This window comes from Misgurnus anguillicaudatus, chromosome 20 (genome assembly GCF_027580225.2).
Source record: "Misgurnus anguillicaudatus chromosome 20, ASM2758022v2, whole genome shotgun sequence".
Lineage (NCBI taxonomy): Eukaryota > Metazoa > Chordata > Actinopteri > Cypriniformes > Cobitidae > Misgurnus > Misgurnus anguillicaudatus.
The window spans coordinates 21,053,146-21,070,929 of record NC_073356.2 but is presented as its reverse complement, the minus strand read 5'-3'; the positions used below and the strand labels follow the sequence as shown (position 1 = coordinate 21,070,929).

General features: G+C 36.5%; 2 protein-coding genes across 3 annotated transcripts in view; both read right to left on the bottom strand.

Annotated features, from left to right (window-relative positions):
* The window catches only part of vps50 (VPS50 EARP/GARPII complex subunit), a 162,791-nt gene extending 158,460 nt beyond the window's left edge, over positions 1-4,331 (bottom strand). For both annotated transcript variants that reach the window (XM_073858278.1, XM_073858279.1), the window contains exons 1-2: positions 4,173-4,331; positions 3,645-3,713 (exon numbers count right to left, since the gene is read on the bottom strand). In XM_073858278.1, coding sequence (XP_073714379.1) covers positions 3,645-3,713; positions 4,173-4,205 — 102 coding nt within the window. In that variant the 5' untranslated portion in view covers positions 4,206-4,331. The remainder of the gene's footprint in view (positions 1-3,644; positions 3,714-4,172) is intronic.
* A 2,203-nt stretch (positions 4,332-6,534) lies between these two features.
* On the bottom strand, positions 6,535-17,784 carry hepacam2 (HEPACAM family member 2). The gene is made up of 9 exons (XM_055220616.2): positions 17,643-17,784; positions 12,564-12,905; positions 11,654-11,938; positions 8,952-9,251; positions 8,150-8,275; positions 7,858-7,888; positions 7,745-7,779; positions 7,297-7,370; positions 6,535-7,198 (listed from the first exon to the last, which is right to left on the bottom strand). Exons 1-9 carry the CDS (start codon positions 17,701-17,703, stop codon positions 7,088-7,090), a joined length of 1,365 nt encoding a protein of 454 aa, XP_055076591.1. The 5' UTR covers positions 17,704-17,784; the 3' UTR covers positions 6,535-7,087.

The window sequence follows — 17,784 nt, the reverse complement described above, 5'->3', positions numbered from 1 at the left end:
AATGACGCGCACATGCTAGCCTGTTCCATTTACGTGTTCTCCGAATTCTAAAGAGGAGCCTCGCCTAGCCTCTAAAGCAGGGTTCCCCAAATCTTACTCTGGAGGGCCGGAGCACTGCAGAGTTTTGCTCCAACCCTGATCAAGCTAATCAAGGTCTTCATGATCACTAGACAATCACAGGTGGGTAAGTTTGATTAGGGTTGGACCTAAACTCTGTAGTGTTCTGGCCCACCAGGGTAAGATTTGGGGAACCCTGCTCTAAAGGTAGTGACTTGGAAAGACCAGTCCTGCCAAGGAAGTATCCTTGACATTGAGAAACAGCCCAGAGTTAACCCACGCTGACACAGGGAGAACATGCAAACTCCACACCCAGCTGGGGCACGCACCGGGGACCTTTTTGCTGTGAGCAGCACTGAACCACTTTGTCGCCCCCTTGTGGCAAGTTTAAACTAGATAGTGGCAAAAAGAAAGAATATGATGCAAAGAACATGCACTATTTTATGCAAGATAATTAACTACTAAATCATATAGGAACAAAACTGTTCAAAAGCAAATAATGCAATTCATTTGTAAGTGCTGACAACCATAAAATACTGCATTTGTTGCATGACTGTGCATTCAGTTTTAAAGAAATAGTTCAGTCAAAAACGCACTTCTGTTATCATTTTAAACCAACAAGCTGTTATTTTTCATAGAACACAAAAGCAGAAATGTAAGAATTTTTAAACAGCTTTTATCATTCAACAACAATTCATTGTGACCAAACGTGACCAAAAAAGTGTGTAAAGATTCTTTAAAAAAAATCTCAAAATCTCCAAGGTAACATTAGTGGTCTAATATAAATAAGCATTTGCTGAAATTGTGATGAATACCCAGTGATGTTTCACCCTGTACACAATTGCTTTCCGGCAAAAATATTAGCTTATAAACTTATGTTTGCCATTGAAACACACCTTTAAATTACATTTAATTAAAAACATATTTTTTGGCACTTCTAAAAATACATTGCTAAGAATATTTATTAAATTATGGCAGGGTACTTAAAAAAAACATTGGCAAATAATGCCCAATTGCACAGCCTTAAGAGCGTGCATATCATGAATGCTGGGTCTCATTTGTTTTCTGAGAATATACTGAACCTACTGGTAACTTGTTTGCCACGTAGCAATAAAAAATATACTAAAAACCCTTGATTATTCTTGTTAGTCACATTGTACTGCTATTATTTTGAACAATACTGTATGTAGCCCATCATGTGTGGTTCTTAATTTTAAAATATGTGTTCTGCGCGTCAAGTGATCCTAGGTGCATCACGTGTCTTGTCAAAATAAGTGCCTGCTGCAGACGCGTCTAAAGGGTTTATGATAAAAGAGACGCTCGCGTTTGCCAGATACTAGCACAATCTCATGCGTAATCAAAGTTTACTGTTAAGGGAGTGTCTTGCGTGTATTTGTGAATGTGAATGTGAGCGTCTCTTTAAGCATAAACGGTTGTGACGCGTGTGCAGCAGGCACTTATTTTGACAAAACACGTGATGCACATGTTCACATGACGCAACAAACATATTTTGAAAACACAAGCAACACACATGACACTCCGAACACATATTTTGAAATGGCTCCCCTCGGAAGAGCAGTCACAAGCTGCCACTGCAATCTATATTGTTAATGATGGACTGTTAAAAATGAAGATTCACGTCTCCTTATTGAAACAAACTAATACAATGTTCTCCTATACTTCACCTTCAAATTAATTGTAATCTTTGGACAAAGTCTATTTTTCATGCACTCAACTCTCTTTAATGCCACAGAAACACTTGGTGGCTATGCGAGTGGGCCAATCCATCATTTTCCTGTGTACGGACAGGGACAGACTATCCGTTACATTGATCAAACACTTTTCACTACTTCAACCGTTTGAAACAAAGCCCACTAGGGATCCAAGCCAGACGGTCCAGTAAATCATTTTTCAAAGTGAGTAACATTATTAAATAAATTAAAAACAATTCTCTCTTGGCAAGGACATAAATAGGGATCTACTAAAATCAAAAGTATGTGATGAAATATCAGAGCTGACATTGAGGTCTATAATCACCCCAGAAACGTGGAATAGTTGGAATGTGTTTAAAAGAGCCCTGATCACAGAACAGACCTGTTGATTAAATGGACCTTATAAATCATTGTAAGAAAATACAATGGGAGATAATTTATCTGACTAAATAAAGGTCATATACACTCACCTAAAGGATTATTAGAAACACCCGTTCAATTTCTCATTAATGCAATGGTGTAATGGTCTGGGGGATGTTTTCTTGGCACACTTTAGGACCCTTAGTGCCATTTGGGCATCGTTTAAATGCCACGGCCTACCTGAGCATTGTTTCTGACCATGTCCTTCCCTTTATGACCACCATGTACCCATCCTCTGATGGCTACTTCCAGCAGGATAATGCACCGTGCAGCTCAAATCATTTCAAATTGGTTTCTTGAACATGACAATGAGTTCACTGTACTAAAATGGCCCCACAGTCACCAGATCTCAACCCAATAGAGCATCTTTGTGATGTGGTGGAATGGAAGCTTCGTGCCCTGAATGTGCATCCCACAAATCTCTGTCAACTACAAGATGCTATCCTATCAATATGGGCCAACATTTCTAAAGAATGCTTTTAGCACCTTGTTGAATCAACGCCACGTAGAATTAAGGCAGTTCTGAAGGCGTACACAGTATTAGTATGGTGTTCCTAATAATCCTTTAGGTGAGTGTATAAAGGCCTAAGTTTGATTAGCCTTTCTGTGGTCATTTGATGGATATCTTCGGGAACTTTGGGAAAAGATCCTTGAAAAAGAAACATGGAATGGTCTATTTGTTGTAGACAGATAATCCATTCAGCTCATGGCTAAAGGTGTCTGATCTCTACATGAAGTGTTATGGCACAGACTTAAACATGTCATATAACTAAAAACCTAAGAGGACAAAGCAGAAAATATTTTTTCATACACAGTTGTTGCACGTTTTTTACTCAGGCAGGTTTTTATCAAGATGAATACAATGTTAAATTCCATGTTAGTACATACTATCAAAGAAACAGGGCTACATTTATACCGTAGCAGAATACCGTCTGAAACGCTCATGCACAATTCAAGACATTGTCAATCGCAAAGTGATGTCATAAGGTGTGTGCTTATAAGTCACTAATTTTGGGGCTGTCAATCTCTTTCATGTTATGATGAATGACAAAAAGCAGGGATTATGGTTAACCCAAATATTTTAACTCTTTAGGCTAAAATCAATTATTTCACTTTTGTAAGAAGTAGGATTACTCTAATGTGTGACAATTTTTTAATTTCAGACTTTTTGTGAAATGTGCTTCCTATTTGATGATTGCTTTACCCCTTATACATGAATGTACATTTGAGAGGTCATGTGATTTTTTTTGTGATGTCATAGGCATTTATGCATTTTGGGGTGACCTACAAGCACTAGACCTTAGGTGTCCCACTTTAGGCCAGTGTTTAAGATATTTGTCTTCCCTTATTAAACGAAAACCACTGCATTTATACAGAGGGAACCATTACAGAGTACAATGGTACCGATCAAATCCTACCAATCAAATCTCTGAAAAATACTCAGGCATTAGTTACCTTGCTGGGGGTCCTGAAGTTCTCCACAGGGCTCATGTCAACCACACTCTCTTGAGGACTTTTCAAGCCCTTGAGGGAAAACAGTATTATATTAATAACAATAAATACAATACATAACAACAACAATCCATCTATCACTCAGAAACAGCTCTGTATAGCAAGAATTAAAAAAAAACTGAATGTCTATTTACAGGTTTTAAAGAAAGTGTTGACTTGACTACTCTAGAAAGTAATTGACTAGAAAAAGAGGCTGTGTTTTGAATTGATGTAGTAAATGAGCATCCATTTTGTGCATTATGAACAATGAAAGACTCCTGACAACTGCTCATCGCATTATGTATTGACCATTCTCGAGTGTGATTTCAAATGCACTGATTAAGTGTATTATAACACTATGCAGATCATCATGGAATGTAAGCTCTTCTTCTATGTAAATATATTATAGCTAGCAGGCTAGCTTATTAATACGCTTCCGGTTTCGTCAACGACATGAAATAGGAGGCACAGATAAAATGCTCAATAACTCACCTGACGGGCCATCAAAGACTTGATCTTCTGCATCTTATAGTTAAAAGCACTAAGCTGTAAAGCACGACGATGTTGTGTTTTTCTGTCAAATAGCGAATCAGTTCCTGTAGTCCTAGACAGGTGCCATGTTTCACGACTGACGTCACGTGACAGGTTACGCGCAGTACAGCATGGGATATGTAGTTCCTATGTTTGAAGTTGCTAAAAAAAGTATTGTACATGTATTGTATGTATATGTTTGTTTGTTTGTTTGGTATGATTAGTTTTAATTAATTGCATATGGCGAGGCAATATTGTTTTTTTGCATTTAGAATTTACAAGCATTTAGCAGATACTTTTATCAAAGTGACTTACAAAAGTGAATAAAACAATATAGTAATTAATCTTAAAGGGGACATATCGTGAAAATCAGATTTTTTTCTATGTTTAAGTGCTATAATTGGGTCCCCAGTGCTTGTATCAACCTAGAAAATGTGAAAAGATTAACCCAGTAACTTAGTTTTGGTAAACTATTCTCTGCAAGCATGTAAAAAAAGGTATTTGATATTTGGATCCCCTTGTGATGTCAGAAGGGGATAATACCGCCCCTTAATCTGCACGATCCCACCATGGCACTGCTATTTAGTGCAGAGATCAGCTCATTTGCATTTAAAGGGGAGATTTCACAAGACTTTTTAAGATGTGAAATCTTTGTTGTCCTCAGAGTACATATGTGAAGTTTTAGCTCAAAACATAAAGATAATTTATTATAACATGCAAAAAATTTTTTGATTTTTTTTGGGTGTGTTCTTTTTAAATGCAAATGAGTTGATCTCTGCACTAAATGGCAGTGCTGTGCTTGCATAGTGCAGATTAAGGCATGGTATTATCCCTTTCTGACATCACAAGGGGAACCAGATTTCAATGACCTATTTTTTCACATTCTTGCAGAGAATGGTTTACCAAAACAAAGTAACTATTTGATCTTTTCACATTTTTTATGTTGATAGAAGCACAGTGGGCACAATTATAGCCCTTAAATGAACAGTATGTAAGAAATGTATATCAATTAATTATAAAATGGCCCTGATATGTCACTAGACATTAAGAAATCAATTTCATTTCAAATACTTATAACACTGACAAAAGTGGTATGGCCATGATATTGTCATTTAAAAAGTGGGTTGCAGCCCTCAACTGATGTTTATGTTGTCATTTTGTGTATTGGCCACTAGCTGTGTGATTGCAGTACCAGTTTTGGCCACAATCCTACATACTGCTCCTTTAAACATGGGAAAAGTCAGATTTTCATGATATGTCCCCTTTAAAAGGTATTTTTAGCTAAAACTTCACATCATTTATTTGACGTCTTAAAAAAGTCTTGTGAAATGTCCCCTTTAAGGCGATAAATCTTAAATTCCTATAAGCAATTACAGAAGAACCAGTAGTAATTGTTTATTTAGGTATTTTACAACACAAAAATATATTCCTCAAACATATGTACCTCATTTAGTTTTTTATCAATTTCATACTTGAAACATAAAAAAACCCGGAATGTATATAACCATTAATAGTATTAGTTTTATTAATTTCCATGAGATAATTTACAACTAATAATAGGCTAATTATTACACTACACATTTGAAGTGGATCAAAACCTTTCCTAAAAGTTGTCTTAAAACCAATACCAAATACCCGTTCTTGGCTTAGGACAACTTTGATAAACGTTTTTGATTGACTTCAAATGTTGACTGTCTCTCATTGTTTGTTTTTTTTTGTCAGATGATAATCATTACTTTATAAAGACAGTGCTGAGAACAGTCTACTAAATTTCCAGATGTAGTTTCTATACGTGTTGTTTGATGGACTTCTGTTTAAACAGACCTTTTTGTTGATGGCAGCCAATGACACAACATATGATTAATTTAGGATTCTTGGAAAATGGAACAATCCCCCGTGTTGTTTTGAAGTTATGTCATACGGCTCACAGAAATGTTTACAGCAAATATCAATGAGTTGGTCTTGAAGGTGAGCATTTCTGACTGACTGGAGATTATAGAAGAGACCCATTGTTTTTGTCAATAAAGTTCCACGGATAACCACCACTAAATTTCCCTGTCAAATGTAGGAGTGGCACCTCCCCCAGGCACCTGAACTGTTGATATAATACTACTGCTGCTCTTTCTCTGAAACTGAAAATAAACAGTTGGAGGTATTGCTAAAATCCTTTTTTAAGCATTTATTATTTGAAACACTGACTAGTGTCGTATTTTAACACGTGATATTGCTTAAAATCCTTTATTGTGTTAAAAGATTAGGAAGAATAATAAATTATTATTTGTGTGATGAAAGAATTTAAAGAACAAATTAAAAATTGCTAAAATATTTCTAAAAACTTTTATTTTAAAATAACAAGTCATCCATCTGTGTTTAAAATATAAACAGGCGCAGGTGCAACACATAGAAAATAAAACAGACAGACAATATGTCTGCTTTAAATTCAAAAACTGCTACCTATGAAATGTATAGAACGGTTATGTGGCAATAAAATTTTCACAATACATTGCAGTGTGCAAAAAAATACAGTACAAAACATGTATATCATATTTACATTCACAATGCAGGAAAAACAAAACATTATCTCATGTATTTTATATAAATACTCTTAATTTTTATGAAGCCTGTCGCTACGGAAAAAATGCATAATTCTGAATCATAAATATATACATATTTCTTTACAAGACATAAAGAATCTCAGTGCCCAGCACATGTTTCATAAGTATTAGGATCTTTCAAAAGTACAAACATGATTAATTTTAGAAAACCAAGTAGAAGTGCTTAAATGTGCGACTGTAGAGAGAAAAATAAAATTTAACATTCCTTTACAGCCAATGGTTTATCTTAACATTTAGCACACTCGAGTATCTCTCTCTCTTTCATTTAAGCAGACTCAGTGTTGGCGTTTCAGGCACATGTCTGATGACATCATAGATGGTGGTATGCAAATCTTTGACTGAATCCAGCCGTGCCAAAGACCTGCAGGATGCCTGAGAAAAACACAGGGAAGAAATACTGAAACTGTTCTGAGGCAAAACTGCACATGCAAAAGAGCAAATAAAGATCCCTTCATCTGGGGGTTTCAAACCTGTGTTGATTCCATTTTCCCAGGTACAGAAACAAATTCATAGATCCCAAAGTCTTCAGTTGCGTCTTCGTGACCTTCAAGCATATTATTCAGATTAGTAACCTAGCGCAGAGCTTTGAACAAATAATGCACACAGCAAATTAAGTAGTGACATTATTATCTACTTGTTCAACTTCTTTAAAAAGGATTTTTTTTAATACACCAATACAAACACTCTACTTAAGACGTTACTTAAAAAAAGGGAGTGACTGTGTATGCAGTCAGGTGAAACCATGACAGCAAGGTGGAAAAAATCTTTATAGCATAAGCTGACAGAAACCAAGCAGATATGATTATGGTAGTTGTAATGTTAATGGGGTTGGGAAGTATGTTTGTACAGAGAGACTATGTACACATTACTGCTTAACAACACGGGTATATTATAGTGCAGGGCATGCAGTAAACTTACCGGACCTGTGCAGTCCTCTCTGCTCCGTCATAGGCCTAAATGACAGGATCAATCAATCAAATGCAAACGTGGCATATATCAAATGTTTGAATAGATGAAAGTTTTCTCCTTACCGCCTGTAGATAGTATTCATCACTGTAGAAACTAGATAAGAAAAATAAATGATTAGTACACGCGAAACAGAAAGTCCTACGTAGCAATGATTATCCTTGTATATTTGAATAACATGCCTTACCAGCACATAAAATGAATGATTAGCCTATATTTGTTTAAAAATTATAATACAACCAAATGAGTCGTTTCAAAACAACTCGGTTCACACAGAACATAAATATTGTTTTTATTTTATCAAATGACGCATTATTAAGGTGATGCCTGAATATCTATAAAAAGCAGGTAACTTACTTCTCCTTGAATGGCAGCTCTTCCTTAGAAACACAAACATCATACAAATAATGATGACCACAGATGAGACTGTAATAAAAGTCAAAGGAGACAGGGCACTTCCTTCCTGCATATGTTTTTCTCTTCCTGGAAATATAGTTAGAAATATAACAGTGTTAAAACTGTTTGTGTTTAAGTTCACATTTAACCACAAAACTGCTGGTAAACAATAAGAACAGGTGCCACTGCCAGCCCCTATTTACTTTCCAATAGAGCAGCAATACGTAATCACAGGTGGGAGAGATATGTAGCAATATGTACAGCTTTAAAGGGGACATATAACAAAAATCTGACTTTTTTCATGTTTAAATATTATAATTGGGTCCCCAGTGCTTCTATCAACCTAGAAAATGTAAAAAAGATCAACCCAGTAACTTAATTTTGGTAAACCATTCTCTGCAACCATGTGAAAATGTAGGTAATTGAAATTTGGCTCCCCTTGTGATGTCAGAAGGGGATAATATGGCCCCTTAATCTGCACTATCCAACCACGGCACTGCCATTTATTGCAGAGATCAACTCATTTGGATTTGCAGATTTTTGTTCACACCTACAAAGTGGCAATTTTAACATGCTATAATAAATTATCTATATGGTATTTTGAGCTGAAACTTGACATATGTACTCAGGGGACACCCAAGATTTATTTGACATCTTAAAAAAGTCTTGTGGTAAAATGTCCCATTAAAAAATTATTTATCATAAATTAGGTGTGGGCAAAACCTGAAAAAAAACTATAGCAGCTTTTTTAACTTTGATGTACCATTTCCAAGTTTGGCCACCACTAGCGTAAACTTGGTCTCGTCCTGCTTTTTCGTCACATTGTTGAACGCTCGACACCAGAACTCCTTAGCTTGAGCTAATTCATATGATGTCACTTCAAATCGTGTTCCAGTCATGACAACCTCTGTGCCATTCGTCGTCTTAGAGATCCAGACGCAGCTGTTGGGAGGGTTCGAGTCCGCAAGACACTCAAAAAAGACCAGCTCCCCTGGGTTCACCGTGAACACCCCTCCAGTTTTCAGACCCTGCTCAGAGTTTACTGCTAGGTTATAGGGTCCATCTAACACATTTGGAAAAGACACAGGACAAAATTTTAGTAGTTTGTTTTCAATCCATTTATAGATCAGAAAACATGTCAATGTACTGCTCAAATGTGCTAGTTCAGTGTTTCCCAACAAGGGGGCCGGGGCCCAGAGGGGGGCCTCAAGATGACTTAAAATTATTAAAAATTTGACAAAATAAGCATTAAAATAAGCTAAAACAAGCAAAAATATAGATTTTTTTTTATTTTTTGGTCATTTTAGTAGCGAATCTGTCCAGTCATTCCAAGCTCTAGTTAATTTTATTTGGCAAAAAATTGAGTGAGTGGGGGGCCTTCAAATATTGTTGTGGGCGACTAGGGGGCCTTTAAGTAAAAAAAGTTGGGAACCACTGTGCTAGTTCATCATTTATTTTAGATCTACATTTGCTTCAAAACAAATCAGGACTGGAACTGGAAGCCCTAGGTAAAAATAAAGCATATAATGTACTAAAAAGATACCAGCAAGTACATTTATGTAGTAGGCTACATTGTTATTTTGTGCTAAATAAAAGTGTAAAAGTTATACACTACAAATATACTAAAGGGCAGTTTCCCGGACAGGGTTTATATCAACCCAGGACTAGGCCTTAAACAGATAGTTCAATCAGAAATGAAAATAATGTCATTAATGACTCATCCTCATGTCGTTCCAAACTCGTAAGACCTCCGTTCATCTTCAGAACACAGTTTAAGATGTTTTATATTTAGTCCCAGAGCTTGTTGTCCCTCCATTGAAAATCTACGTACGGTATACTGTCCATGTCCAGAAAAGTAATAAAAACATCATTAAAGTAGTCCATGTGACATCAGTGGGTGGGTCAGTTAGAATGTGTTGAAGCATCAAAAATACATTTTGGTCCAAAAAAAAAAAAAATACGACTTTATTCAGCATCGTCTTCCCTTCCGCGTCTAAAGCGCATGCGCAAGACTAAAGTCACGTGACTGCAGTGACACGGATGACATGTAATCCTCAGACATGTTTGTGAAGTTTTTTTTCAAACTTACATTGTGCCTCTCCCTTAGATTGTAAACGAAACCCGGGCACACAAAAAAAAACAGCTGGGGCGCACCAGATAACACGTCAGCCGCATGACTGCATTCACGTGACTTTAGTTTCGCGCATGCACTTCACAACAGACGCGGAAGAGAAGACATTGCTGAATAAAGTCTTAATTTTTTTTATTTTTGGACCAAACTGTATTTTCGATGCTTCAACACATTCTAACTGACCCACTGATGTCACATGGACTACTTTGTTGATGTTTTTATTACCTTTCTGAAACAGGACAGTACACTGTTACTAGATTTTCAATGGAATTGGTCAGAAAGCTCTCGGACTAAATCTAAAACATTAAAACTCTGTTCCAAAGATGAACGGAGGTCTTACGAGTTTGGAACGACATGAGGGTGAGTCAATAATGACATTATTTTCATTTTTGAGTAAACTATCCCCTACCAAAACAAACTTGTAGCCAATCAGCAGTAATGGCGTGTCTCCTAACCAACATCGTTGCCTGGGTTGCGTATGTGTGGGGCGGGTCTATCAAATAAAGGTCCAGATTCTATTGGGGTAGGAGCATGTTTGTTTAGTTGATTTCAAATGTCAACATTGGCTTTCAGAGATCATGCACCCCGCCTTTAAGATATGCCAGTACAAGGTCTTTTGAAATTAAAGCAGCTAAAACATCCATCTTAGTCTGGGACTAGGATAAACCCTGTCAGGGAAACTGCCCCTAAAAGTATAGTTCCTTCATCAGCATACTTCAGTGCACTTGAAAAAGTATACTAAACCAGTTATAGCCTAGAGATTTTTAGTGTATTGAATAAGTGGTCTAAGAATAGCACAGTTGAGTACATTTAGATGTTTTTAAGTTTATTTAAAGTATTAAAGACTAATTTTACAGTACAAAATAACTAAATGTACTTAAAGTGCACTTTAAGTGCACTTTTTTTACCTGTGCCAAACTGGGGAAACACCAATATTTAAACATTTAACTGAAAAAAAAGAGCCAAATTTTCCCTTAACACATATAAAGCAAAAATATTAAAAACAAATAGTATGCATAATATTAATCGCAATATCTAATTATGAGAAACATTAAAGAAAATAGAGTTATTTCTATATAGAGTATGTATGAAGATGGTCCAGCATCAAAAAAAGTTTAAAAAAGCCCCTGATAAAAAATGACATAATGTCAGGACAGATCACATAGTCTGAGTCACAAAGCAAATAACAGTTGATTCTCAGACAGCAGGAGGAACGAGCTGGACAGCTTGTAATGATTAACACATTGGGCCATGACAGATGATGAATTTGTTTACAGTAGCAGCTCCGCTCATCTATAATAATAACCAAACCCAAAAAAGATGAACATACTTACAATACACACTTAGAGAAGTTTCATCGCTCACTTCACGACTGATGTAGTTTCTGGCCTCACAGGTGTACTGACCCATATCATCTTTACTGACAGGGTTTATGATAACTGTGCCGTGGTCTTCTGAGAACGTGTGCCGCTCGCTGGGAACTATCATGATGTTATTCTTCATCCATATGTACTGAACGTTGGTGCCACTTTCAACAGAGCATGTCAGCGTCACATTATCTCGCTCCTCGATGAGTTCTGCCTCTGGGCTCTTACTGAGAACGGGTTTTGACACAGGCACTAGCAGCAGAAACCAGCAAAAATTGAGCGATATAAGACAATATTATATAACACACAATAATTACAACACTAATAACACATTTGGAGTTATTTTAGTACATTTCTTTTCCAATTTATAACGATAGAAAACTGGAATCAGGGAACAACAACTGACTTTCGAGCCAAAAAGTGCATCCATCACAGAAGTAATCCACAGAGCATCAAGGGTTAATAAAGGTCTTTTTGGTAATTGGTGCGGTATTGGTGCGAGTCCAAGATGGCGTTGTGAATATTGATTATTATATGATTATATATTGAAATGTTTCTTACAAAATCGCATTGGTTACCTGCAGATGACCTTTATTAACCCCTTAGAGCCTTGTGAATTACTTCTGTGAAGATTGAATGCATTTTTTAGGGTTTAAAGTCAGAAGTTGTTCACTGGTCCCTGTTTTCTACCATTATAAAGCTTGGAAGAGCAAGAACATTTACTAAAATTACTCCAAATGTGTATTTCGGATTGCTTGAGGGTGAGTAAATCATGGGTTAATTTTGGGTTATCTTATGTTTTTTACATCATGTACTATAATATGACGTAACAATAACTGTATCGGTAGCTCTTAATAATAAAAGCAGTTTTTCATACCGCTTACTGTGACGGTTACTATTTTTGTGACAGCCACCGGCGTTGAGCTTTCTGGGAAGATGATATTGATCTCCAGCTTGTATTCTCCCTCAGCATCCTCATCCAGATGTTCAATATATAGTGAGACATCAGGCAAACTGAGCACTGGTTTGTTTTTCAGGCGTATATTTTGGATATCACTGGAATCAGTGAAAGTGACTAGAAGAGTATAATGGGGTTTAATCTTGTACCAGGCGCCCTGGAACTTTACATGCTGGACATCAAAAAGAGGCTCAACTTTGAGGAGCATCGAGCCCCCTAGTCTCCCATGCTGTGTGGACTCCAGTGAAATATATTCCATACCTGTTCAATGGAAAATGTGCATTACAATCTTGCACTGGTTAAAAAACACTTCTGTTTAACATTTCAATGGTTGTTTCATGCGGTTAACTAAAAGATGAAAAAAAATGTCTCAAGGTGCAGCAGTTATAAACAAGTATAAATTCAACACTGAATTTACATTATGACTCTTTTATCCAAAGCGACTTACAGTTCATTTAATCTATACATTTTTATATGTGCATTTTTCCTGGGAATCAAACCCATGATCTTTGTATTGCTAATGCAATACGTTACCAACTGTGCATCCAGGACCCAGACACATCCATACATTTTACTGAACGGTGAACAAAGCACAAAAACCTACTGTGTGAAAACCAGGCCTAAATCTCATAGTCTAATAATGAGATTATGAGCATCGAAGTTTAATTTCACACTGATTTCAATCTTAAACATGACCTTACTAAATTAAGATATCAACATCCACAGTATATTCTTTACATTAGGATGATTTTATGTAGAAAACAGTAGAGAAGAGCGGGGTAAGTTGTAACATTCACTGAGCACCATACATCACAATAAATCTCATATCAAATGAAAGAAGGAAGTCTTGGGCATATATGTTGTATTCATTACACTTTCATATCTTATATTACAGAGTTGTAAACTAATGAATGGAGAATGTTGTCACACTAGATTATCTAAAAGAGGAACACTACTTGTGATTATAGGTTTTAATTTTTAAATTCAAACCAGAACTGGAAATATTAAAGGGATAGTTCGGCCAAAAATGATATTAAACCCATGATTTACCCCCAAGCTGTCCGGGATGCGTGTGTCCATCGTTTTTCCAGACAAACAAATTTTCGGTTATTTTGGAGAATGTTTTGGATCTTTCAGTCGATCAAATGTGAAGGTACAGGGTCCACGACCCTCAAGTCCAAAAAATGTGCATCCATCCTTCACGAAATAAATCCAAACGGCTCCAGGATGATAAACAAAAGTCTTCTGAGGGTAATCCATGCGGTGTTGTCGTAGAAATATCCATATTTAAATCTTTATAAACCAAAATAACTACCCTCCGGTAGCGCCGCCATCCCAGACTCCTCTGGATTCAAGAAAGAGTATTAGCGTAGTGTATGCACTTTTCTTAGTGACGTATGATAAATTTGGAGGGCGGGGGCACAAAGCAGCAGTAGAGTAACCTCCATACGCTGCGTAAAGAATGTGAATGCGGACGCTAAGATGGCGGCATTACAGGATGCAAGTTATTTTTGTTTATAAAGTTTTAAATGTGGATATTTCTACAACGAAACTGCGCGGATTACCCTCAGAAGGCCTTTGTTTATCATCGTGGAGCCTTTTGGATTTATTTTGTGAAGGATGGATGCACATTTTTTGGACTTGAGGGGCGTGGACCCCGTGACTTCACATTTGATTGGCTGAAATATCTGGAACATTTTCTAAAATATCCGAAAATGTGTTTGTCTGAAAAACGATGGACATATGCATCTCGGACGGCTTCGGGGTGAGTAAATCATGGGTTAAATATCATTTTTGGCCGAACTATCCCTTTAACTCTAGGGTAGTTCACACTGCACTTAACCCTGTTCTAAACCCTGCTTTTAATCATATAGAATCGTTTATTTGAAATTATTATTTGAAAACTACAATGCTAATTTCTCGCTAGAAATGCAATTAAAAGGTGTAAAAAGTGAAAACATGCCTTTATTTACACTAAATTTGTGCTCCAGTTGCTTCCTTGGCTGCCATTTTATTTTTCGAACTCGACCAGGCTCGATCAATCACATTCTTATTGTACGCCCACGCATAGGTATCTCAGGAGACAGGAAGTAAACCTAACATTGAATTCGGACATGCCTTGATGCCTTCCTGCCTTGGAAAGCTGCTTCAGAAGGCAGCAATTTAGAGTTTTCGGACGCAGCCGAAGTGAGGTAAGAATGTTATGACCCCAATTAAACCCAGCAGAAGCAGCTAATCAAGAGCTGTGTCCAAATTCAAAGGCTGTGACCTTCTAAGGACGTATTTTAAGACCGATTGCGTCACAGCAGGGCGACTTGAGGCTAGTAAGGCCGTCCCAATTCAAAGGATGCTTAGAATGAAGCCTCAAAATGCGTCCTTATTCCTCCGTGCTGTTAAGGATAGAACAAATGGATCCTTAACAGCTGAGGCTATCCCAAGATTCATTGCATGCCTGCAACGGCTGCGTATAACGGCTGGATAGTGCAGCAGGTGACGCAAATTACACTGAAAAAAATTATTCATCGAATTCAATAAACTTTTCCAAGGTAAGTGGTTGCAATCAATTTATTAAAGCTACATTTAAACAAAAAGGATTAGTAAAGTAAAATAAAATATAAAACTTTTGTTTAAATGTAGCTTAAATAAATTGATTGCAACCACTTACCTTAAAAAAATTTATTTAATTCAATGAATAATTTTTTTCAGTGTATGGGTCCTCCGAAGGTTAGAAGTTAGGCTACCTATTACTTACGCTACACTATTTCACCATCCTAAACCAACCTCAGAAGCTTAATATTCATTTTGATCACTGGACAGACTTACGCTGCAAAAAATCCCTGCAATGTTTCTCATTATCATTGACTTTGTTGGTTAAACATTAAGGGGCGGTTTCCCGGACAGGGTTTAGATTAATCCAGGACTAGGCCTTAGTTATTTTAGGACATTTAATTCGTTTTTACAAACAAACCTTACAAAAAACTATACTGGTGTGCATCTTAAGACAAAACAATGGCACTGATATTATGTTAAAATATGTAAGGTGTTTTGAAATTAAAGCAGCTCAAACATGCAATTTAGTCTGGGACTAGGATAAACCCTGTTTAGGAAACTGCCCCTATATCTATATCTTTTGCTAATCTGTGCATCTGCACGTAGATGCTCTATTACCGTAACTGTAAAAATAGATATTGCAATCGAAGGCATCATCTGTCTCCACTTATTCAAACATTTCTGTAATTTTTCTATATATAATTTCTTCTGTATATAGACTTCATTGGCACTTGCAGTTTCATCCAGAATTTATTGCTAATGAAATCATACACACAGGTCTGCAGTTTAATCACCACCACCGGCTTTGCTTGATCCATACCTGCTGTGAGCAAATATTTACCAGCTTCTCAGAATGATAGTGATCAAACATGAAGTTCTCTAAACAGGTCTGTATGGCAAACACTCAAGCAGTATTATGCACTGCATCAAGTCACGCTCAATGCACTAAGACCTCAGCTTGTACACAAATAAATAAAAAAACAACGCTCAGGAACGAGCGTTAGAGTAATCCTGTTATTACTACTAACAAGACAATGTATTGGTTTCCTCCAACCTCTAAACTTAAACTATCTCATTTGTCATTCTTTACTAAATGATATCAGCAGCTTGGATAAATGAACACACTGAAAGGATCGGTGGCCAACTTTAACTGACAGCTGTTAATCTGCATCACGTTGCTAAGCAAGGTTGTGTGGCAGCAGGCAGGTAGGCAGCAGGCAGGTAAACAAAGTCCTACTCCTCCCATTGCCTTCTGCCCACAACTACCCGGACATAACCATCTATGCCTCCAGTCGCCTTTACTGGCAATGCTGTGCATAACAATAGTTAACTGTGTGGCTCGTGTTGAACGCTAAATAATAAATAAGTACACCCCTATGTACAAAAGAGCAGGTTGGGTGGAAGTCAAAAGTGTGCCTGCATGTGTATACATCACACTGCATGGGTTAATGCACTATATTCATGGTCCAAAACAAAAGTAGGGATAATTGTGCTGATAGCAACATTGCACTAACACCACCATGACAATTGAACATTCTTACTAAACAATTCAAATGAACGGCTCCCTATCCAAACACAAACACTGGACTGTTCACACCTAAGACGATTATCCTTTTGTGCAGCAAACAAAATGGACATATAACATGTCTACTGGGAGGTAACACAAACCTGACCGTGAATAATCCACTTGAAGGTTTGTTTTTTGTATTTTTAACGCATCATGTGACGGAAAACAAAGTTTGAGTCACATCTATGGCTACACATACTGTAAGGCCATAAAGACAGACATTTGAGGAACAAGTGGCCTCCAATAAGGGTTTATAAATTGTGATTACATGCACGTATAGTCCAGATAAAATTTTGGAAAGAATAAGTGCGTAATACAATTTATGAATTAATCAGAAAATATAATTGTTTAAGAAATTTAAAATGTGTAATATAAGAGAGAACAAACATATAAATTTAAGGGTCACTGTTCGAACGTTTTTACCTTAAAAAAGGGAAAGTCTAATATTTATCTTACGATTAAATTAAGGAATTGCAAACCAATCGACAGTTTCAGTATTTCTAGTTCTGTACCTTCGTGTACGCTCAAATAATGTTGGGTTTTCATTTGTTTTCTCAAATCAGACATCAATTTTATATTTAAAGGTTCCCTCCACTTTACTCTGATAAATAAATATTTTTTAATATTGTTGAGTCAATCAAATTTGACATTTAATTAAGTTTATCTTATATATATATCTTTATATATATATGTGTTTTTTAAGATAAACTTAATTTAATGTCAAATTTGATTGACTCAACAATGTTAAAAAATACACCTGTATGAATTTAAAATTTAAGATCAGAAATATTAGAGCAGGTTATAGTGTGTTTGTGTCTAATATGTGATACCTACTATTGTATTGTATGTTTATTAAGGACAGTAAAAAAAAAAGATCTTACCATGAACAGCGAGAAATAAGGTGCACATCAGAAGAAACATGGTGCCTCCAACACATTCCATTTCTGCAATATAATCTCTAAAAGCTGTTTGGCTTGTGACAAGAAAAGGGAACTGGTGACAGTATTTGCCAGGGAAATGAGA

Excerpts from the sequence above, each read along its gene's own strand:
- hepacam2 (XM_055220616.2), bottom strand. The coding sequence starts at position 17,703 with ATGGAATGTGTTGGAGGCACCATGTTTCTTCTGATGTGCACCTTATTT. Across the intron at positions 7,371-7,744 it reads GAGAGGACTGCACAGGTCCG|GTCACGAAGACGCAACTGAA; the intron begins GTAAGTTTACTG and ends ATATGCTTGAAG. Across the intron at positions 7,199-7,296 it reads GGAAAATGGAATCAACACAG|GCATCCTGCAGGTCTTTGGC; the intron begins GTTTGAAACCCC and ends TGTTTTTCTCAG.